The 22,226-nt window shown below is 46.4% G+C and overlaps 1 protein-coding gene across 1 annotated transcript in view; it reads right to left on the bottom strand.

Moving 5' to 3' along the window:
- The window catches only part of CFAP54 (cilia and flagella associated protein 54), a 3,669,934-nt gene that overhangs the window by 726,508 nt on the left and 2,921,200 nt on the right, over positions 1-22,226 (bottom strand). Inside the window, exon 44 of the mRNA XM_069629416.1 lies at positions 7,449-7,652. Coding sequence (XP_069485517.1) covers positions 7,449-7,652 — 204 coding nt within the window. The remainder of the gene's footprint in view (positions 1-7,448; positions 7,653-22,226) is intronic.

The following is a 22,226-nucleotide window of genomic DNA, read 5'->3' as shown; positions in this document are numbered from 1 at the left end:
ATGCACTCTACTTCTTAATGCTCTCTCCTCATTATGAATTCTTGCCATCCCCTACTCTGGCACTCCTCTCAGTTCCTGGGATGTTCTTGTCTTCCCCTTCTTGCCACTCATCTGTACATCTCTGGCTGCAACTTCTGATGGGCCTAAGAGTGGTAAGAGAAGGCACACAAGATCACCTGCACTTAGTGCCCTCATGTAGGCAGTAGAACATCACATGTAAACCCAGAACGGTACTTACCCTTTAAAAGTTTGGGAAGGGTCAGTGGTTCCCAAATGCAGCATCCCACCATCCAATGAAGCTGCAAACAGGGGTGGAGAAAACCCACAATATAGTATGCCAATGTTCCTGCAAAAGAACATCCATGGGTGGAAAAAGACAAGATTTGTGACACCATTCCAGCAGATAGTGCCGTGCAAAAAATTACTGTGCGTAGTTAAGAATAAGTGACTCCACTCCCATAGTCGAAAACCTGTGTGCATGCAAGTAACATGCACTGGCCCATTTCAAGATGTGGAAGTATCTTCTAAAGTTGCAGTCCACCTGCGATTACAATGAAAGTCTAACACCTGATCTATGGGCCATAATTAAGAGGAGCCAAACCAAATCCTTGCCCAATCAAGCAACACAACTGAAGACCCTCGATCCAAGCACAATCAAGAGGGTGTGGGGTATCTAAACTCCAAACCAGTAGAGAGTAAGGTGGGCGTTTAGAGGAAATCATAAGAAGAGTTTACAGCTAGTTAGTGATTCAGGTGGGAAGTGAGAGTAGGAGACTGGAGGGAGAAAGGAAGAGGTGCAGGAGTCTGCAGACAAGAGGGAGAGAAAGAACATCAGGAGGAGAGAGCTAGGTGGTGGCAGTAGAAAAACAGGAGGTGGAAAAAGGAGAATAACAAGAGGTGGCAGCATGAGGATATTAGGATTTGGCAGGAGGGAAACATAAGGATGCTGCAGAGGGCGTCGTCATAAGCTGCCAAGAGGAGAATATTAGGATGTTGCAGGATGTTAGGGAGAATTCTCAATTATGGCTAATTTCCCTTACCTATAGAGTCCCCCAGCAGCTTTGCTGGATCTGAAGGGTTTATTTATTTTTTACCTGCTAAGAGTGAGACTCTTTTTCCCACTCTTAGGCATCTTTGCTATGTGTGTTCTAGGCTATTTTTGTGTTTAATGCCTATGGGATCTTTTCTCTCACCCATAGGAACCATCTTTATGCACATGTGTTACACAGCACCCTCAGTGCAGTGACACAGAGTGTCGTAGCGACCCCCAAACATAAACTCCATACCCTGGGACTGACTACTGTCTCCCAGGGCATGTAAAGTTCTTATTGACTTTACTAGTCAATCTCTATGAACTAAACCAGTACAACCCATCTTAATATGGAAGTACTGGAAGGGGTTAATAGTTTTTCCCCTATGTTCATTTTCGAGAGGGTACCTTAAAGTCCCCCTCTACAAAGTTTTTGGCTGGCGGCAGTGGTTACTACCTTTTATATTCGACCGCAAATACTTCCCTATCGGATTTTCCCATTGTTTGAGGCTACCACTTTTACTGACAGCCTCTAACATACCGCTGGTTTATTTTATTATTAACTTTACTCCGGTAGGTTTTATTTGCCAGAACTTTGATATAAATTCTTTCTTTCTCTAACCCAGATCGGGATCCTTTGTTCGCTCTTTTGGCGGGCTTCTGCCAAGAAGCCCTCCTTTCGGCGCCTCGGAGTCTGGGGTGGGTCTGTTGTTTGGGAGGGGGAGTAGAACCCCTGGACAGAGTTGCCACAGCAACTCAGGTCGCACTCTAACCTGATAGGCTGGAGGGTCTCCCACCAAGAAGATCACTCCACTGTGTGAGTGACAGCTAGGCTGTATGAATGGGTCTCTTTCTGCATAAAAGCAGGGTCCTGAGTACTGCAAGAGCAAGACATCGCCACTGGAACTACGGAACCGAAGGGGAGAGAAGCCACAGATATCTTCAGCATCTACACCACCGGTGAAGCCCTGCCGGATCATCTCACCACTCTTCTTCCACAGGACGAGAGGAGATCTTCAGCGAAAGAGCCTCCTTCCCTTGAGCTGGTGGGGTCAACCAGTTCACCTATCACGTCCTTGGACCTGCCTTGGTCGAATCGACAGTGCCCAGCACTTGGAGACCGGATAGCCAGGCAGCTATCGACCCGGACCGCGATTAAAAGGAGCGTACCTTTTAAACTTCGGTTTGGCAGCACCGCGGCTGGTTTCATCCATGGGTAGTGCAGCGACTCGAACCTTCCTCCATGACAAGAGCCTCTCTTCCTCTGCTGGACCCCTCGACCTGCAGGAACTACCAGGAACAACTGCCACCGCAGGAGCCACTTCTTCACGTTTAAGGTACATTGTTCCGCCAGGGCGCCCTTTCTCCGTGGTAGTCCTAAAGGTGTTTTAAATCCTTTATCTATTTGTTGGGTTGGCTGCCCTCTCTCTTAACATTGTCTTTCGCCTCGCATCTACCTCTTCAATATTTTTCTACTAAAGACTTGACTGCAGCTACAAGAACATTTTTGCTCCTAAGCTCTTGGTCCTGTACCACTGACTCTGGCTCAGGCCTATTGACTCTGGCTGATTTGTTAGATCTGCTCTCACTAGATTGATTCTCAATGAGAAATGTGTTGATGCACCTGAATCTTATAAACACCTCTTCCTTCCTACTGTTTTAACTTGTGGAGTGCCTGTTTGCTCAGTTTTCATTCACTTATCTTTCTGCCAAAGTGTTACTGTGCATTACTTGTTCACAAAACTTTAGGGAAGTGTTGCTAGGGGTTGTCTGAAGATATTTCGGTTTAACTTGTGCTTTCCCTCCCTTTCGTTAAATTGCTAGAGTGACATTTGTAGTTGGTTTTCACTGTGCCGTTTTGCTCAGTTTTCACTCTACCGTAAACTTGTCTACAATTGAATAGGGAGTTGTATTTACTTTTCCTTGACTGAATTTTAACTTACTTTACCAATTGTGATTATGTGTTGACTTAGAAGTGTATAAAATAAATATATATTCTCTTTTTGATACAAAGCTTTGGTCAGTGTTTCCTTGCTCCGTAGTACTGTGATACCTATTGTGTAAACCCTGAATACTGCTCATCTCCCTCTTGAGATAAGTCTGACTGCTCAGCCACAGCTACCAACTAAATCTTTGTGGTACAGACTGATACCAAAGGGGACTTATTGCTCTCACCTGTAGTCCTAATCTAGTGTAGTGCTCCTTAAGGGAACTGCACTGGATTCTGCCTAACACAGGAGGTGAACATTAGGAGGTTGCAGAAGGTGAATATCAGGAGGTAGTAGAAAGGAAACCGTAGGAGGCAGCTGGGAAGGAGGCAGAATCCAGCACTAGGGAGCTACTAGAGAGCAAGCAGAAAGGAATGAGAGGGCAAGTACTGGCCCAAGACAGTGGGCAGGGAGGTGGCCCTGATCGAAAGCAGTTAAGCCATGGTAGGAGGAGAAATGGGTATGTGGCATGGCATTGAGAAGTGTTAGGACAATAGAAATAGAACAGATATTAAGAATAGAGATCAAAACCCTCGGAAAGGGAAGAGATAAGGCCATTGTAAAGTTCTTGGTGGAGACAAAAGCCAGCAAATCCAGTTAGTTCCATCTACCAGAGAAAGGAAAGCTCAAGTTCTTTCTAATGGTAGTGGCAGATACACAACACAACAATGATATTTGGGAGAAAGAACCGCAGAGACGTAGTGTCATGGAAACACCCAACATTCTTGGACACTTAAAGAGACCTTTGAGCTGGTACAACTGTTGAGGAAGGATTGTCCTGACATTTTTCTTTGCTTGAGTTTTCCAGTGTAGAAGTTCTTTGTGTTAAATAAAATCTGCCTTCCTAATTTTTGAGTTGAGAATCTTTTTTGAGCACCACTCGGCTAGATGGAAGTGAACATACAGGACATCATTGGAGTGGGGCTGCAGGAAAACCCTCATCATATCCACTCTTATAGTGTCAGACTCTTCTGTGCTGGATGAAGAGATAGGGAGGGCCTTCTAGAAAAGGACTTACTGTGCTAGCTGTGGCTTATACAAAAACAGTGAGCACACTTTTACAGCATGAGTCCTCTTTTTTTAGGGGCTTGTTGGAAGAGGACTAGGTACAGAGAGAACCAAGAAGGAAGCTACCAACAAACTACCTATTTATATCCTCACCGGAGGTCACACACCTGGGTCTCACACCAAAACCATGTATTTCAAACCATCAATCTTTTAGCAAATATAAAGAGATGGAAGGCTCAATTTTAACAAAAATAGTTCATCAATTTATTATATTTTCTAATAAAACAGACCGTATGGTCACATTTACAAAACTCATTATACATAAAAACACAAATAAAAGAGACAAATAATCTGTAAATTAAACTTGTGTTGTGTTCACACAATACTTGGTAATCAACAATAGTGGTGTTAGTAGCACAATGGGTGACTTCGAAATTAGCCAGATCTTGTTTAGCTAAAACTAATGCATGTGTAAAAATAACAATTTGGCTCTTTGATGCTATTATATTTGTTCTATTCAGTAAACCAGTGTGTTTTGTGTTTTTAGATACCCCGAGACATTGCACATTCGATTATGTGACATTTTGTACTTGTGAATATTGTCTCCTGAAGAAAGCCTTATAGACACGACTAATCAAGAAAAATAAGGAGAAGTCGCTATGGGATAAAAACATTAAGGCTAGAAACGTATTTGTGCACGTCGACACAAAGACAGTGGAGACGTTTTAGCTGAACAAGATCTGGCTAATTTCGAAGTGACCCATTGTGCTACTAACACCACTATTGTTGATTACCAAGTATTGTGTGAACACAACACAAGTTTGAATTTACAGATTATTTGTCTCTTTTATTTGTGTTTTGATGTATAATCAGTTTTGTAAATGTGACCATATGGTCTGTTTTATTAGAAAATATAATAAATTGATTAACTATTTTTGTTAAAATTGAGCCTTCCATCTCTTTATATTTGCTAAAAGATTGATGGTTTGAAATACATGGTTTTGGTGTGAGACCCAGGTGTGTGACCTCCGGTGAGGATATAAATAGGTAGTTTGTTGGTAACTTCCCTCTTGGTTCTCTCTGTGCTAGCTGTGGTAATGCTTATTTTTCATAATCCACTCCTCTGACGCTGAAGAACATTCCAGGACTGGGTTTCTGGTGTGGATCTGAGCACTATCTCCAGTGTATTTTCATGTGTTTTCTTATTCATTTTCTAGGAACACCTTGGTCACATGCTCCCTGACTGCCTTTGGTTTCATGAAGAGGCATGAACCATCATTCCTCTGTCATGGTCCTTGGCCCAAGCACTAGTCACAGGAACGATGCCACCCACATACCAACATTTGCCAGAACCTGTCATGACCCGGCGAAATTGACCCTTCTGGACCTCATGGTCATTGTCACGAAGAGCTTGTACTCCTTGTTCCTCCCAACATGGCCGTACCAAGCTCCGTGCTACGCACTAGCTTTCATGTCGTAGCATGTACTATAAATTGGTCACGCCCTTGCGGGTCCGCGCGTCTCAACGCTATCTTCGATAGTGACCCGACGTGTGTTTGCTCTCTACATTTGCTTCCTTGATCCTCATACTTCCTTCCTTGCCTTTTTTCCTTTTCCTGGACTTCCCCCCTACATTGCTTGTTTATCGCTAATCCTGGACACCCTGGAACCACGAACTTCCCGGAACTCTGAACGAGCTCTGCAACCTGACGAGGCTCGGGCGAGCCTATTCAAGACCCGAACCACCCAGAGGAAGAGTCCTGTGGCCGAACAAGGGAGATCCCGATCACAGGTGAGACAGGGGGAGATTTATGACAGAACCACTCCTTATATGAGTTCAAGTTTGATTTATGCAGGAACACTCTTCACGCAAAACTACAAAAAGATGACCAGCAAAACTCCTGTTTGAACTGTGAACAATCGCATCAGTGTTTTCAAGTATATATACCAATGGTGTCACCTCTGGTACAAAGGGCCTAAGTGACCATCTGTCAGGACCCTTCATACAGCCAAGCATAGTTACTTCTCCTACAAGAAGGTGGCATAAAGAAACACTTCCTGGTGTCTGTAGGATTCCCGGAAATGAGGCACCAAGAGACTGCTTGTTGGTTCCAGAAGACTCCATAGGAGCCATTGAAATCAATGGGTAAAACAGGAGTCAAGGGGAGGTCCTAGCATCTTGAAATGGCCAAAGTGCAGGACAAAGTATTAGTGACTCAGGAACAACCCGACTGAGTCTGAACTGGAAACAAATACTAGAAAAGAGGAATTATTCCTTTCTTCCTTAGCTTTGCAACTACTAATTATCCTGAAGAATGCTACTCTTGGAACATGCTTGTTGGTGAGGCACGACTCGCCCTGAAGAATCCTAGTCTTAGAATATGCTCGGCCGTGAGACACTTTTCAATTCTGTTAGGAACACTACACTTGTGTGTATTACTGAAGATTCTTCCCTGAAAAGATCAGTGACTCTGTTCTTCTGTGTCCTGTGTGTTTGAATCTTTGACCTCAAAAGGATTTCTGGTGTGATTTTGGAACACTTTTCAGTTGGCATAAAGACAAGATCAAAGCTATCATTTCTTATTTTACCTATTCCAATCTTTTATGTCAACAATATAGGAGCATGTATCACAATACTGAGTTTCAGCCCGCTTTTACACCGAACACCTGACAGTTTGCCACAAATTCCCCTAGTGACTGTTGGTAAATGTTTCCCGGCAAGTTTGCATCTGTGGAAAATTTTAAGATAAGTAATGTGTGGAAGGAATGTGTCCATTAGTAGAATTCTATTCTGACACTTTACTCTTCACTAGTCCTCCTTTCATTGGATTTTGATTTTATTTTACTGTATAGTTCTGCAAAATATCTCAAAGTTGTGGGCACTTCATGTATTGAATACATACAAACAAAACATAAATAGGGGATGTAAAAAATAACAAAAAATGTAATGAGACATAACCACTACATGTAATGCCATAGTGATCATTGGTAAAAAATGTTTTTAACTTTTTATGAAAATCCTCCAAAAGTAGTTGGTCCTTCATTAAAGCATACTTTGCAACTTCCAAGTTTACTTATGTAGTGGAATTGGGTGACATTTCTATTGGGCCATAATGTTCAGTGCTGCAACTGTGCAATCATAATTCTGTCTGTGTTAGCCCTTCAATGGGTTAAAACACATTGAATATGGTGAAACATAGCTGTAACAGCCACATGAAGGAAAATCACTTTGGGGTATGGTCCACATGCTAAACAAATCTTTTATACTTTCTTTAATTGTTTCTAATCTGTGGAAAAAACAAACCCACATAGGGATAGACTTTTGCAAAGGGAATCTAATAAAACAAGGACTTTTTATTTTTTAACAGTATGTGCCAGTTAAGCTGTTTCTCTTCCGGCGGCTTCAATTAGAATATACTTACTGAGATAATTTAGTTGTCAAGACTGCTGCTTGCAAGCAACCCCAAATGCCAGCACGGTGTAAGAATATTTCACTGTAATCCTTAGCACTTCCATCCACAGTGTTTTTAGATGTAGAATCTGAGCCAAGTACTTGCCACGTATTAAGAACATCATCAGCCTTAAGTATTTCATCAAGGGCTGCGCACCAGCACTGGAAAGCAGCTCTGAAACAAAATGAGTCCACTTAAAGAACTTGTAAAAAAAGAACAAATAACTTTCACCTGGATGAGAATCAATTCTTGAATGCTTATTCTATTAACAAACATATATTAGGGCTGTTTGGGCTAAAGTATCTACACAATGAGAAATCGATCATCTTTTTTTTATAACATCAGCTAGAGGGCATGTGCCACCAATCAGGTTGCTTGAAACACAGGTTTTTTTTTTTTTTTTAATTTGTTTATTTATCATTCGACACACAGGAGAGATTATACAAGAACATTACATATAGAATCTCAGGTCATGTAACCCAGAGTCCCCGTCACCCACCCCGCACATTCCCCGGCAAGCATAGTTCTCGGCTTTAGTCAGACTGGCTCGGCGGCACTGGTGGGTCCTCCATAGCGTGAAGGGCCCTTGCGATCAGGGGCGGTTTGTGGGTCAGGGCCGGATAATTCCAGTCATAGTCTAGCACTGGTTCCCAGATATCCCGAAAACGATGAAGCAGTCCCGCCCTGGCTGCCGTGACTTTCTCAGCTATTAAAATATCCCAAAGTTTGACCCAGCAAAGGGCCATCAAGGGTCTGTCCGCGGACTTCCAGGTGCGGGCCACCGTGTTCTTAGCCGCTAATAGGAACTGGGATATCAGGGCTGCTCTTCTCCCCGACCGCGTGTATGAGCCTGACAATGGAATCCCTAAAAGGACCTGTTCGGGCGTGAGCGGAATGATCGCCTGGGTGACGTCTTTAATGGTGGCTAGACAGAGAGACCAAAACTCCTGCACCCGGGGGCAGGTCCACCACATGTGGAAGTAGGATCCTGGGAGGCCGCAAAGTCGCCAACAGAGAGGGTTTAGTGCTGGTTGGAAGTGATGAAGGCGTAGAGGGGGGTAATACCAGCGCAGGAGTAGTTTATGGGCACACTCCCTGTTGGTTATACAGCAGGAAGACATCCGCGTTCTTGTCCAAATGTCTACCCATGTATGGTCCTCGATGGCGTGTCCGAGGTCCGTTTCCCATTGGGACATGTAGGAAGGCCTGGACCGGATGGGGTCCTCCTGCAGCAGCCTATACAAGGTCGATATTTTCCCCCGGGCCGGTAGGTCGCTCACTGTCAGTTCCAGTGAGGTAAGGGGTCTTGTGGCTGCCGCTCGGGTCTGTGGGTGAGAGCACCAGTGTCTTAGCTGAGCGTAGGAGTACCTATCTGTTTCCGCTAACTGAAAAGTCATCTTGCATCGTTCAAAGGTTAGGGGGGAGTCCCCTTCAAAAAGTTGTCCTAAAGTGGCGAGGCCCCCTGCGACCCAGTTTCTGAAGTTTTGGGGACGGGCCCCGGGGGAGAAAGCTGGGTTGAGGAAGATTGGAGAGAGCGCACTCAAGTCTCCTGGGACGCCACGGTGTCTGCGAGCCCACTCCCAGGCCTTAATTGTATTTTTTGTAGCTGTGAGAGTGCCCGGCCAGCTGCGGCGTAAAGCTGTGGGTAAGAACGGGAGGAAGCGAAGGGGAAGAGAGAGGCAGGATTGTTCAATCTCCACCCATTTCGGTCGACCCGTAGCAAGTTCCCATGCCTGGAGGTGGGCCAGCTGTGCCGCCATATGGTATTTGCGGAGGTCAGGGACCCCCAGGCCTCCCAATCTCGTGCTGGCCATCATTGTTCTCCGCGGGATGCGCGGTTTCTTCCTCTACCAGATAAAGTCCCCCATCTTTCTTTGGAGCCGCTGCAAGGGGGGAAGCGGAATGGTGATCGGGAGGGTGGCACAGGCATAGAGGAAGCACGGGAGTAAGTTCATTTTGCACGACGTGATCCAGCCTAGGAGGGAGATCTCTCTTGGGTTTGCCAACGGGTCAGATCCTTTTGTAGTTCCTCGAAGAGTGGCGGAAAGTTAGCTCGGTAAACTTCCGTTGGACGTGCGGGGATATGAACCCCCAAGTAGGGGATCGATTTGATGCTCCATTGAAACGGACCCCTCTTCACCAGAGCCTCCCGTTCAGCTGGCATCATGCCCACTCCCAGTGCCGCCGACTTTTGATAGTTAATCGCGAATCCCGAGACCATCCCAAAGTTGTGGATTTCAGTTAAGGCCTCGCTCATGGATCTCTCAATGTTTGTGATGGTAAGCAAAACATCATCCGCATAGAGGGCCACTTTATGTTGCGCAGAGCCAGTGCGTAGGCCACTGATTCGGGGGTTCTTCCGGACTCGTTGAGCCAGCGGCTCCATGGCCAAAGCGAAAAGCAGAGGGGATAGAGGACATCTCTGCCTCGTTCCACACGTGAGGGAGATTGGGTCCGACAAGCGGCCGTTGACTCTCAGCCTCGTCCTGGGGGACTGGTAGTTCGCCAGGATCATCTTCTGAAAGGTCGGACCGAAGCCAAAGGCCCCCAGAGTGAGGCGCAGATAAGACCAGTCCACCTTGTCGAACGCTTTAGTTGCGTCCAATGCCAATAGAAACACAGGTTTTATTACACGGTACAATCCTGCAATCTGAATGAGCAGTTGGATGCTAGCACACGCTCTCCCTGCCGCTGCCCTCCGCCTGCATCAAGCTCCTCCTAAAACAAGATCCCAAATAGACAAACCTTCTGCCAGGCATGCCGACACCTCAGGCCGCCTCACTTCCATCTTACCATTCCTCTCGGGCTCTGTGGTCTGCCATTGAAATGGAAACACCTTCAGCATACATACAAATCTAAACTGGGCCCTGTCCATCTAACAGGAGCTTCATAACTCCAGCATGTGATGGGTTCCCAAAATACAGTGAATGGCATTTTCTACAAGTTCTCATTTTCTATGGCATCACAGTTCCACCAATTGTCAGCAGGAGAGTGTGCGTGTCATATATGCATTTTGGGAGGACACTGTGGTAAGTCTGACAGTGGAAACGGACAACGAGATATGGTTCAACCTGGTCTAGTTTATTTAAATTAAAGAAGAATGCCTTATCTGGCCCTATTGCTGTGTTGCAAGTTCCCTATCCTAGAAAATAATAAAAAGGTGCTTGTCACAATGTCTTACAAAATATAACTCTTGTCCTCCATCCAAACCTATGCTATTGCTCTACCTGACCCTACCACTAATGAAAAGCAAAATATTAGCTGGGAGAAATGTCCCTACTTCCGCCCCCTCTTGAGTTGTGCAGGTTGATGCTTGACCCCCCTCCCCATAGTGTCTCTTGTGTGGCTCAAGCTTTCACCTGCTACTACAGTTCAAAGATCCAAGTGTGTTCGAGTTTTCTCTATGTCGTCGAGACCATAGCCATTTCATATAGTTCAAGTTGTAAAGTTCTCTTTGTTTCATCCAAAATAAAAATAAAAGAGGTCTCCTAACCCTTGTATGAAAAAGGGATAAAAGCATCATAAATCTTGCCACAGGTCTGTCACTTGGCTGTGCAAGTCTGTCAATTCCCGTACACCCCTCAAAGTGTCCTTCTTTTCTACATAGGCTAGCAATCTCACGAGGGCTAGGATTCTCCTTGACATATGTTTGGTTTCTCCTGTTCAGTGTGCTTATAGTTCTGCTTGGTATATGGCAACCTCTCTGGGTTCTTTTTTCTCAGTATGACTCCCTTGAGGGGTCTTATATCCTGGCTCAATCTATTTTCGTATGTGGCTTTGTTGACTCCTTTGATGATTTTGCTTTTAGATTCAGCTCTTCACTAGGCGCTCCAAGACCCATGGATTTTATATCAATTGTTGGTGATCTCCCTCTCCGCTGGAATGCCATGGAGTCTAACCACCCCTCTCACTCGTCTGCTGGAGACCAGAGGACCTGCTGTTCTGCAGCCTCAATGCTTGGCTGGAGTGGTTTCACGTGCTCTGGTTGAACCTCGCTTTTCAGGTTGCAAGTTGACTTCTCCATCTGGTCGGTGCCTCCCTCTGTGAATGCTACTCTTCCGCTCTGGTAGCAGGCTTATCTTTGTCTTTCAGAGATCTCAGAGATTGGGGCGTCCAGTGCTCCTGGGCTTGGCAGCGTTCCACAAGCTCTCCGCCTGCCACATAGATGTCATGGTCCTGCCCCCAGGATATGGGCGGCTCCCCCCTACCTGTCTCGATGCAAGCTGTTGAAGCCTTCTGTGTCAGCTATTCCTATCCTCCGGGTAAAGATCTCTTTGCTTTTATGCCTCTCTGTGTAATGAGAGATACCACACAATCGGTTCTACGACTCCAGCCTCCAGGAGGGGTCAGCAACACAACTAAGCACAATTAAAGGGCCCTTTTGCCCAATATCGTTATCAGTGCCCATGTATGCAACCATTCTTTGGTATATGGGGGGTAAGGGAGTTGTTACAGATCTTCCCGCTTGGGAGTCCTTATCCCCTAAGGGGGAGTCACCCCCAGTGAGATTCTGCATACCCAATCCCCTAGGGAGAGTTTTGTGTTGCGGGCTGACATCCCTGGTCTCAAAAGGGGTGGCTCCCCCGTGGGAAGAAGGGGCAAATTCTGAGGATTCGTCACAATATTCAGTGTAATAAGCATATAGTATATGCAAGTCACTTTGCCTTCACCAGCATGGGATAAATTCCATAAGTAACATGTTGTAGAAAATTAGCTACTCAGCTCTTCGCTCATCCGCCTCCAATTCCCTCAGGGTTAGTCGCTTCTCCAAGCAGCGAGTTGGTGGTAGATCTTTCTTCTGCTGGGGCCTCCCTCTGGAACAGCCTCCCTGCCTCTCTGAAACTTGAGGAGAGCCATCTCCGGTTATGGAAGCAACTCAAGACCTTCCTCTTTGCTTCTGCTTTCTCTCGCCCTCTCCCCTGCTGATCTCCTGGCTGAATCTGAAACTGCACTAGTTATCTGGCTACCCTCTGATCTAGGGCCCAAGTCCCCCCTCCGCCAGGTGCACACCTGCACTGCCCCCCTGGCAACCCTTGCACCCGGGGACTTTTTCTGTATCCCTACAGCCCCTACTAGCACTTGACACCTGTCTGCACTTACCCTTGCCACCAGCTGGCTGCATTTTTATTTATTGTCTTTATTTATTTTTCTGTTATCCTATGTACTGCACTGCCCCCTCCCCTTCCCTCTGCACTTTTCCCCTCCCCCCTCCCTTGCACTTGCGAAATCTCAATGTCACATGGCCTAGTATGATCGCTGTCTCTGTCTTCCCTCTGCCCCCCCTTGCCTCGTGGCGCCTTGAAACACTTGTGTATAGACGCGTTATAAATGCCATATCAATGTTTTTTCTGATAGCTGCTATGCCTATCCTATACCAATATAAAAGACAGGACTCACATGATAAAAATTAAAAGACATTTTATTAATACAGAGAGGAGAAGACATGGCAGAATATCAGGTTTTGAGCTCACCTTAGGTTTTCTGCAAGGCTAGTCTGGCAGTGATTGGCTGTGCCAGCTGGTTCCCCGGTGCGGGAGTCCTGCAGATAGGGGTAACCTTCTCCGGCAGCCACACTTCCTGTTATGAGCAATGGCCATGCAAAGTAAGCCCCAGAGCAACTCCCACAAAAGACCCTTCCTGAGAAGGGGAAAAATCAGTTTCCGATTTGTCAAGGTTTGTAGTAGGGTAAGACTTAAAGTGGCAGACTGGAATAGGTAATAGGCAGAGCAAGGTTAAAAAAATAAAGGTCCAAGGACAAGGCAGCAGCACGGACAACAGGAATGAGGCAGGCAGGAGGACACCAAATGAAAAACAACAAGCAACAAAGATTCAGGAGAAGGAATCAAAAAAGGAGAGCTGAGCTAGAGTTTATCTAGCGTTGAGACGCTGCGAGCGAAGGGAAATCAAGTAAATGTGTAGCATGGAAACCGGACGTGTTGGAAAGATGCCCGTTCCAAAAACTAGACCGGTAACCGTACTTCCTGTTCGGCACATATGGCGCCATCTTGGGGAGGAGCGTTGAGTGCAGCAATCGGGATGAGAGGCGCCAACCATTACACAGAACTCTTCAGTTTCTCTACTTTGATGCAAGAGGTTACTTCCAACCCCATCGGTCTCCCATTGCATTTGTTGTAGATCTGCTCTTCGTTTTATACTATCATTTCTGTCTATTAGGTCTGCACATGAAAGTCTTCCCTTTCATGCGATAACTGCTTCACACGATCTCTCACAGTCCTGATTCATCTAAGGCCGAGATCTCACATTTGGAGACTTGTTGAGCACTATTCTACCACTGTTGGTGGCCTTGCTTTGCACGGCTCTGAAAGAGAAAAGGAGGGATGGTGGGGGCTATTAGGGAGACAGTGGGGAGAGGCAGATAAGAAACCTGTAGTGCGGATGGATGCAGGTTGTAAGTATGTGGTTCATGAGTGCTTTCTATGGGTTTGGCAGATAACCTTGGGGGTATGTTATCCACAGGGAAGAACCAAAATCTGCTCTACTACTGCACTTTGAGTCTGGATAGCCGCTTTCGTGGGAGACTGTGATCGGGCAAAAGAGAAGAGTTTAGTCCCGATTTCGGATTTGCGTTGATGTGCTAATAGCTAGGCTTTGGCTGCCACCTGGGGGGCTTGTGTGTTCAGTGAAAGGCACTAGTAGATATTAGCGGTTAGTCAGTGCCGCAGTCACCCATTTCACCTTCCTTAGTATGTTGGTTGCAGGCTAAGAGATGCCCAAAACCTCACTCTAACATGATGAGGTGCTGTGCTCAGTGACCTAATGGGACTTTTGCTCAATGATTCCTAGACTTTGAACAGAGCAATGGAAATTGTTTCCCAGCATGCATTTAATGTTGCTCTCAATAAATATAACATAACTTGTATTTGTAGAGCGCACGTTCATAGATAACAGATGTTCATTGTTACCCAACTTAATGATACTCCTTTTATCGGTCTCGAAAATGTGAAGGGCTGAGTGGACCTGCCGGGATTTGAACCTGTGACCGTGAGGTCAAACACAGGCCCCTGTAGTGGATACATTAGTCCACTGAGCCACAGATCCAGCTGTTAGGCAGAATCCAGTGCAGTTCCCTTAGGGAGCACTACACCAGATTAGGACTACAGGTGAGAGCAATAAATCCCCTTTGGTATCAGTCTGTATCACAACGATTTAGTTGGTAGCTGTGGCTGAGCAGTCGGACTTATCTCAAGAGGGAGATGAGCAGTATTCAGGGTTTACACAATAGGTATCACAGTACTATGGAACAAGGAAACACTGACCAAAGCTTTGTGTCAAAAAGAGAATATATATTTATTTTATACACTTCTAAATCAACACATAATCACAGTTGGTAAAGTAAGTTAAAATTCAGTCAAGGAAAAGTATATACAACTCCCTGTTCAATTGTAGACAAGTTTGCGGTAGAGTGAAAAACAGCACAGTGAAAACCAGCTACAAATGGCACTCTAACAATTTACCGAAAGGGAGGGAAAGCACAAGTTAAACCGAAATCTCTTCAGGCACCCCCTAGTAACACTTCCCTGAAGTTTTGAGAACAAGTAATGCACAGTAACACTTTAGCAGAAAGATAAGTGAATGAAAACTGAGCAAACAGGCACTCCACAAGTTAAAACAGTAGGAAGGAAGAGGGGTTTAGAAGATTTAGGTGCATCAACACATTTCTCATTGAAAACCAATCTAGTGAGAGCAGATCTAACAAATCAGCCAGAGTCAATAGGCCTGAGCCAGAGTCAGTGGTACAGGACCAAGAGCTTAGGAGCAAAAATGTTCATGTAGCTGCAGTCAAGTCTTTAGTAGAAAAATATTGAAGAGGTAGATGCTAGGTGAAAGACAATGTTAAAAGAGCGGGTGGCTGACCCCACAAGTAGATAAAGGATTTAAAACACCTTTAGGGCGGCCTGACAGAACAATGTACCTTAAATGTGAAGAAGTGGCTCCTGCGTTGGCGGTTGTTCCTGGTAGTTCCTGCAGGTCGAGGGTTCCAGGAGAGGAAGAGAGGCTCTCGTCGTGGAGGAAGGTTCGAGTCGCTGCACTACCCAGGTATGAAACCAGCGGTGCTGCCAAACGAAGTTTAAAAGGTACGCTCCTTTTAATCGTTGCCCGGGTCGATAGCTGCCTTGCTATACGGTCTCCAAGTGTGGGGCACTGTCGATTCGACCAGGGCAGGTCCGAGGAAGCGATAGGTAAACTGGTTGACCCCACCAGCTCAAGGGAAGGAGGCTCTTTCACTGAAGATCTCCTCTGGTCGTGTGGAAGAAAAGTGGTGAGACGATCCGGCAGGGCTTCACCGGTGGTGTAGATGCTGAAGATGTCTGTGGCTTCTCTCCCCTTCGGTTCCGTAGTTCCAGTGGCGACGTCTTGCTCTTCCAGCCCTCACGACCCTGCTTGTATGCAGAAAGAGACATATTCATACAGCCTAGCTGTCACTCACACAGTGGAGTGGTCTTCTTGGCGGGAGAGCCTATCAGGTTAGAGTGCGACCTGAGTTTCTGTGGCAACTCTGTACAGGGGTTCTACTCCCCTTCCCAAACAATAGACCCACCCCAGACTCAGAGGTGCCGAAAGGAGGGCTTCTTGGCAGAAGCCCGCCAAAAGAGCGAACAAAGGATCCCCGACCTGGGTTAGGAGTATGGAGTAAGACTCGAGAAAGTTATATTAAAGTTCTGGCAAATAAAACCTACCAGAGTAAAGTTAATAATAAAATAAACCGGCGGTATGTTAGAGGCTGTCAGTAAAAGTATTAGCCTCGAACAATGGGAAAATCCCATAGGAAAATATTCGCGGTTGAATATTTGTGGTAGTAACCACTGCCACCAGCCAGAAACTTTAGAGAGTGGGACTTTAAGGTACCCTCTCGAAAATGAACCTAAGGGAAACACTATTAACCCTTTCCAGTACCTCCATAGTAAGATGGGTTGTACTGGTTAAGTTCGTCAGATTTGACTAGTAAAGTCAATGGAGACTTTACATGCTCTGGGAGACAGTAGTCAGTCCAAGGGTATGGAGTCTATGTTTGGGGGTCGCTACGACACCCCTGTGTCACTGCACGGAGGGTGCTGTGTAACACATGTGCATAAAGATGGTTCCTATGGGTGAGAGAAAAGGAACCCATAGGCATTAAACACAAAAATAGCCTAGAATACACATAGAAAAAATGCCTAAGAGTGGTAAAAAGAGTCTCACTCTTAGCAGGTAACAATGAAATAAACCTTCAGATCCAGCAAAGCTGCTGGGGGGACTCTATAGGTAAGGGAAATTAGCCATAAGTGAGAATTCTCCCCAACACCTGCTTTTTACACTTGTGCCTTGCAACTGGATTTGTTTTCCATTTTATGGCACTGAATGTTTAAGTCTCTTCTTTCTAGTCTCTGTTAAAATGTGCCTTTAGTATTGGACTGCATTTCCCAGAATGCACCCAATCTCACTCTTAAAATTATCAACAGACGTGATCTACGTTATTGGGCTTTGTTTCCCAGCTTGCTTTGTTCGCGTCTCTTCTGTATGCTCTATTAACATTGTGCTGGGTATTGGACTACTTGTTGTTTACAATGGGTGACCCCTAGTGCACTCCTGTGGGACTGATCCCAATACCATTCAAAAGGTAAATGTCACAATTAAGTGCACACATATAATTATTAATTCCAAAGAAGCACTCAGTAGTGCACCTCATCATTCCAGTGTGTTTTTCCTTTTTCAGGCCATCATTTGAGGTTGCACACATACCCTGAAGGGGCATTACTTAATTAGTTAATTTTCAGTTTTTACTTTTTAGTAAAATAAGCGAATTTATGTGGTTTCTTTCAACTAAATGTATTCTTTTTTGTATTAAACAAGCATTTTTTCAATTTGAACAAAACTTTGCCCGTGAAAAATTGAGCTTCCCCTTTAAATTTGGTTTAGTGCGCAGGGGCCTGGCCCCGGCCATAGCAACGCTTCCTCACCCCTCCCCCTGACCTCCCCCCCGCGACCCTGCCCCCAGCACCTCACCTCAGTCCCCTTTGAAAACATCGGGCGATTAGATACCTGGCTACACTTTTTACATATTAGCCCCTGGGATATAAGCAGGGGAAGGTGGGTGGGAAGTATGGAGGAAAGAGGACTAAGGACTATGAGTACTCTAGTCACTACGGTGTGTAACTTTAATTACTCATACGTCCTGTCCTCTTTCCTTCATCTTCATGGGTGATTCCACTGAAAAAGACCATAGGGTGCAGCCATGACAGCCTGCCCCATATCTAGGATGAAACAAAAAGGATCTTCAGAACTGCCTGACCAAACTCTGCATTGCGCCTTGAGCTGGTGTCCAGGGAGTAGTGCTTACAGAAAGCAGAGGGAGTGGCCCAAGTAGCCACCTTGCTGATGACATCCAAAGAAGCATGTCTCTGAACGTTTGTGACCTTAGCCCTGACCGCATGGGCATGAATTCCCTCAAGAACTGGTTTGCCCAAGGCTGTATACGCCTCTGAAATGGTCTGGACCATCCAACGGACGGAAGCCTGAGTGCTGAGAGACAAGCCCCTGAAGGTGACGAACAATGCCTCAGACTTGCTAAAGCATTTAGTCAGAGAGAGGCAGAACTTAAGGACCCTCTTGAGGTCCGGTGAATGCAAGGCCCTTCCTGCCTCCGATTGCGGGTTCAGAAAGAACACCGGCAAGCAGATTTCCCGATTTAAATGGAACAGAGAGACCACCATGGGCAAGAAGTTTGGTGAGTGCGCAAGATAACCTTGTTATTATGAAACGTGAAGGGCTTGCATGATGACAATGCCTGCAGCTTGCTGACTCTGTGCACAGAGGTGAGCGCCACCAATAGTACTGCCTTCGGTGTCACCACCCTAATGTCCAACGAGGCCATCTGCTCACACGGCTTGCTCTGCAAGGCTACGAGAACCACGTTGAGGTCCCAGACCGGATGAGTCTGTGCACCAGAGGGAAGAGCCTGGACAAACCTTTGAGGTGAGCTTTAACCACTGGGGTGACAGCCAAAAAGACGAGCTCAGGGGAATTCTTATAAGCCCCAATGGCAGCCAAATAGGTAGCGAGCAAAATGCCTCAAAAGCGCCAGAACGCTATCCAGGGAGCAGGTGAGGGGGTGCAGCCCCTTGTTGCGAGCCCAATGGAAAAATCTAGTCCACTTGCTCGATGGGATCAAATAGATGGCCTCCTGTGTGATGTTCCATTTGTCCTCTGAAAACTCAGCATGCTGCAACCTGAGCTGGTCAGGAACCAGTCCGCAAGGGCCAGCCTGGGCAGGTCGAGTGCTCCACTGGCCTGCCATGCTGCGTAAAGAAGTCCCTGCTGGGGACCGGAAGATGGACAGGCCACTGGGAGGGAAGCTGCAGAAGGTCTGAGACCACACCCTCAAAGGCCAGTACGGGGTGATAAGGATGAGGCTGCAGCCCATTGAAGTCTGGAATTTGCAGAGAGTCCGCTGTAGAAAAGGTGGAGGAGGAAACGCATAACCCCTGCACCCGTTCCAGCAGAGCTGGAACAAGTCACCTAGAGACCCCAGACCCCAGCCGGCCTGGAAGCAAAGTGGGGGCACTTGGAATTGTGAGTATATGCGAACAAGTCCAGATCCGGAAACCTCCAACTCTGGAACAGGGGCAACAAGGAGTTGATGTGTAACTCCCACTGTGTTCAACCCCAAGCGGCTCAGCTGGTCCGCTTCCATGTTACTGTCCCCCAGGAGGTGGACTGGTGAGATTTGGATCCCTTCCATAAGGGCCCATTCCCATATTGCCACTGCCTCCATGCACAGGAGGGGGGAATGTGCACCACCCTACTTGTTCAGGTAAAATATTGTTGTGGAGTTGTCGGTCCTCATCAGAACCCTTGATTAGAGGCAAAAAATCCTTGAGTCCCAGGCCCACTGCCCTGAGCTTGAGCAGATTGATATGCAGGAGGGCCTCTGCCATGGACCATGTGCCATGAATAGAGTGGCCCTCCTGGGTAGCCCCCCCACCAGCCCGACAGCGTGAAATCTGTTGTCACCACCACGGTGGGCTCTGGACGGTCCAGTGGGGCTCCCACTGCCACATTGCAGTCCATCAGCTAACAGCGAAGATCCAAGATGAGGAGCGGGAAGATTGGGATCCTGTCTGACTGAGACCCTGTCTCCTGGTCCCAATCGGCTGCCAGGTAGAGCTGGAGGCATCTCATCTTGAAGCGGAAGTGCTGAACTGTGAGCATGCAAGACGCTATTAGCCCCAGAAGGTGCTGGAACCACCATGCCGAGGTATTCTATTGTAGTGTGTCAAGACTTATAAAGCGTAACTATGACCCATGGGCATCTAGGCGCTGGCAAAAAAGCAGAGATTCAGGAGAAGAGAAAGATCAAACAAGGAGGTAGACTAAGTCAAAACAAGTGAGTTTTCAGAGCCTTGCAGAAAGGCAGATAATCCTCAATTTTCCTAAGGCAGCGAGGAAGCCCATTCCGCAAAGCGGGAGCCAAGACCGAAAATGACCAGCCCCAGAGTCAGGCACACTGGTAATAAAGCACTTTCAGAAGCACAAGGAAGGATGAGCGGAGAGACCAAGTGGGATAATAGCGCTCCAGCTTATTTTTCAGATAACTGGCGCCTGTGCCATGATGATCCTGATGCGTCACACAGAGGGTTTTAAACTCCACTCTGGCCTTCACAGGCAACCAGTGCAGTTGACGTAACAGTCCAACAGGTGTTCCCAGACTGACCTTGTCTGTGGTTTTGGCCGTCCCATACAGACCGCATTGCAATAGTCCATAGCCCCCATATTCGCTGAGGTAAGTACCTTGATCCGGCAGTCGCCAGGAAGAAAAGGTAGGATCTTTAATACTTTCAGTTTCCCAAAACCAGTATTGCAAACTGCTGCTATCTGGTTTTCCCAGGAGCTCGAAGGAAGAGGCTTCACCTTTAAGCTTTTCACCGACGTACTGGGGGTAGGACAATGGCCAAGCGAGCCTGGCCAAAACTGGGAGCTCCAGGTGCTAGTGGTGGTCTGGGGGGCCAAACACAAGAACTTTGGTTTTTCCCCACTGAGCTTCAACCAGTTGGCAGACATCCATTTGCTAAATAGAAATTAAAAAATCTCTCAGTTTATATGAAGGCTCATTAGTGGGGGAGTCCAGCCGGAACACCAATTGGGTGTCATCAGCATACGTATAGAAGTGGACTCCGGATTCAAAAATAAGATCTGCCAGTGGGCGTAGATATAAATTAAACAGAAGTGGCGAGAGGGTTGATCCCTCCGCACCCCACAAGAAAGAAAGGACGGAGAAGAGTAGCAAGCCTGAAAAGAAACAGTCTGAGTACGCTACGCCAAAATAGAAGTGAACCAAGGCAAGAGAAACCCCTCAAATCCCTACCTTCTCCAGGCGGGTTAGCAAAATGCCATGGTCCACTGCATCAAATGCTGCGGAGAGGTCGAGAAGAATAAGTACTCTGATCCCTCTACGGTCCTGAAGCAAGCCTGGATCATCCAAAAGAGAGACCATGACAGACTCCGTACCCATCATGGGCCTAAAGCCTGATTGGTATGGATACAAACAGTTGTTAGGTTCAAGAAAATGTGAAAAAAGCGGGATAACCACAGCCTCCAAACGTTTCATCAATACCGGCAGCAGAGTGATAGGCTAGCAATTTCCACTATAGTAGGATTACGTTTTTTTTAGAAGGCGGGTAACCAACACCTGCTCTAAAGAGGTTAGAACCAACCCAGAAGAGCTGCAGTAAATGCAGAAATAGCTTTAGGCAGAAGAGCCTTAAGAATATGAAGAGGGACAGGGTCAAGAGGAGAGGCAGATTTAAGCTGGCTCTGTGCCCTAGAGACAGAAGCGCCATCTATAGGTTTGAACTGAAAACGCATGGTTGAGATGGGTATCTCCTGTTTGATAGAAGGGCTAGCCACGCAAAGTGTCTGATTGTGGTCGATGATGGCCTGTCGGATACAGCAAATCTTGTCTGTAAAATAGACTTTGAGGCCTCACACTGTGCCTGAGAATCAGGCACTTTGTCCTTTGGCATTGAAGGAAGAGAGGAGAGTTATTTGGCAACTTTAAAAAATGCCAGTGAGGAGCTTGCTGCCTCTGTAATCCGATTAGCATAAAAATTTGATTTTTCTGTGACAATCATCTTGTGGTAATGTAGTACCGCATGTTTGTAAGCTAGGAGGGCTTCCGGTTCATAGTTAGTACACCATCTACGCTCCAAATGACAGCACCATTTAAAAGCTTGCAGATGATCAGTAAACCAAGGTGTGGAGGGCATGGACCACCCAAACCGAAACTCTACTGGTGCTAAAGCGTCAGCTACTTTGCTCAGTGCTTTAAGGAAAGCAGTACAGGGATCCTGCCCGTCCACTACCCTAAAATGATTGGTTGTGTAGAAAAGGAGCTAAGTACCCCCACCTCAATCACTTTGCCCATATTGACTATCTGCTGGAAACCAGAATATGACACGCGTACAAAACCATTTGAAGTACAGATACCAAGGAGAATCCTGCAAGCAAGATTCCCATTGAGGCAACCATAACCAAATATGAGACAGTCTGATGGCTGTCCAAGTGATAGTCCGGAAGAAAGCGGGACAAATTGAATAAACAAAGAGAAGTGATGATGTCATACAATGAAAGCTAACATATAGTGAAGAGATGCAGAAACCAGAGAATGCAGGCAATTCTATAAAGGCATAGAGAAAGTAAGTATCAAAGATAAGTGACATCTTGGGATCAAGATGAAGAGACTTACGCTAC

This window comes from Ambystoma mexicanum, chromosome 12 (assembly GCF_040938575.1).
Source record: "Ambystoma mexicanum isolate Mex_15411 chromosome 12, UKY_AmexF1_1, whole genome shotgun sequence".
Taxonomy (NCBI): domain Eukaryota; kingdom Metazoa; phylum Chordata; class Amphibia; order Caudata; family Ambystomatidae; genus Ambystoma; species Ambystoma mexicanum.
The sequence above is the reverse complement of the archived record's forward strand: the minus strand, read 5'-3'. Positions and strand labels throughout refer to the sequence as shown.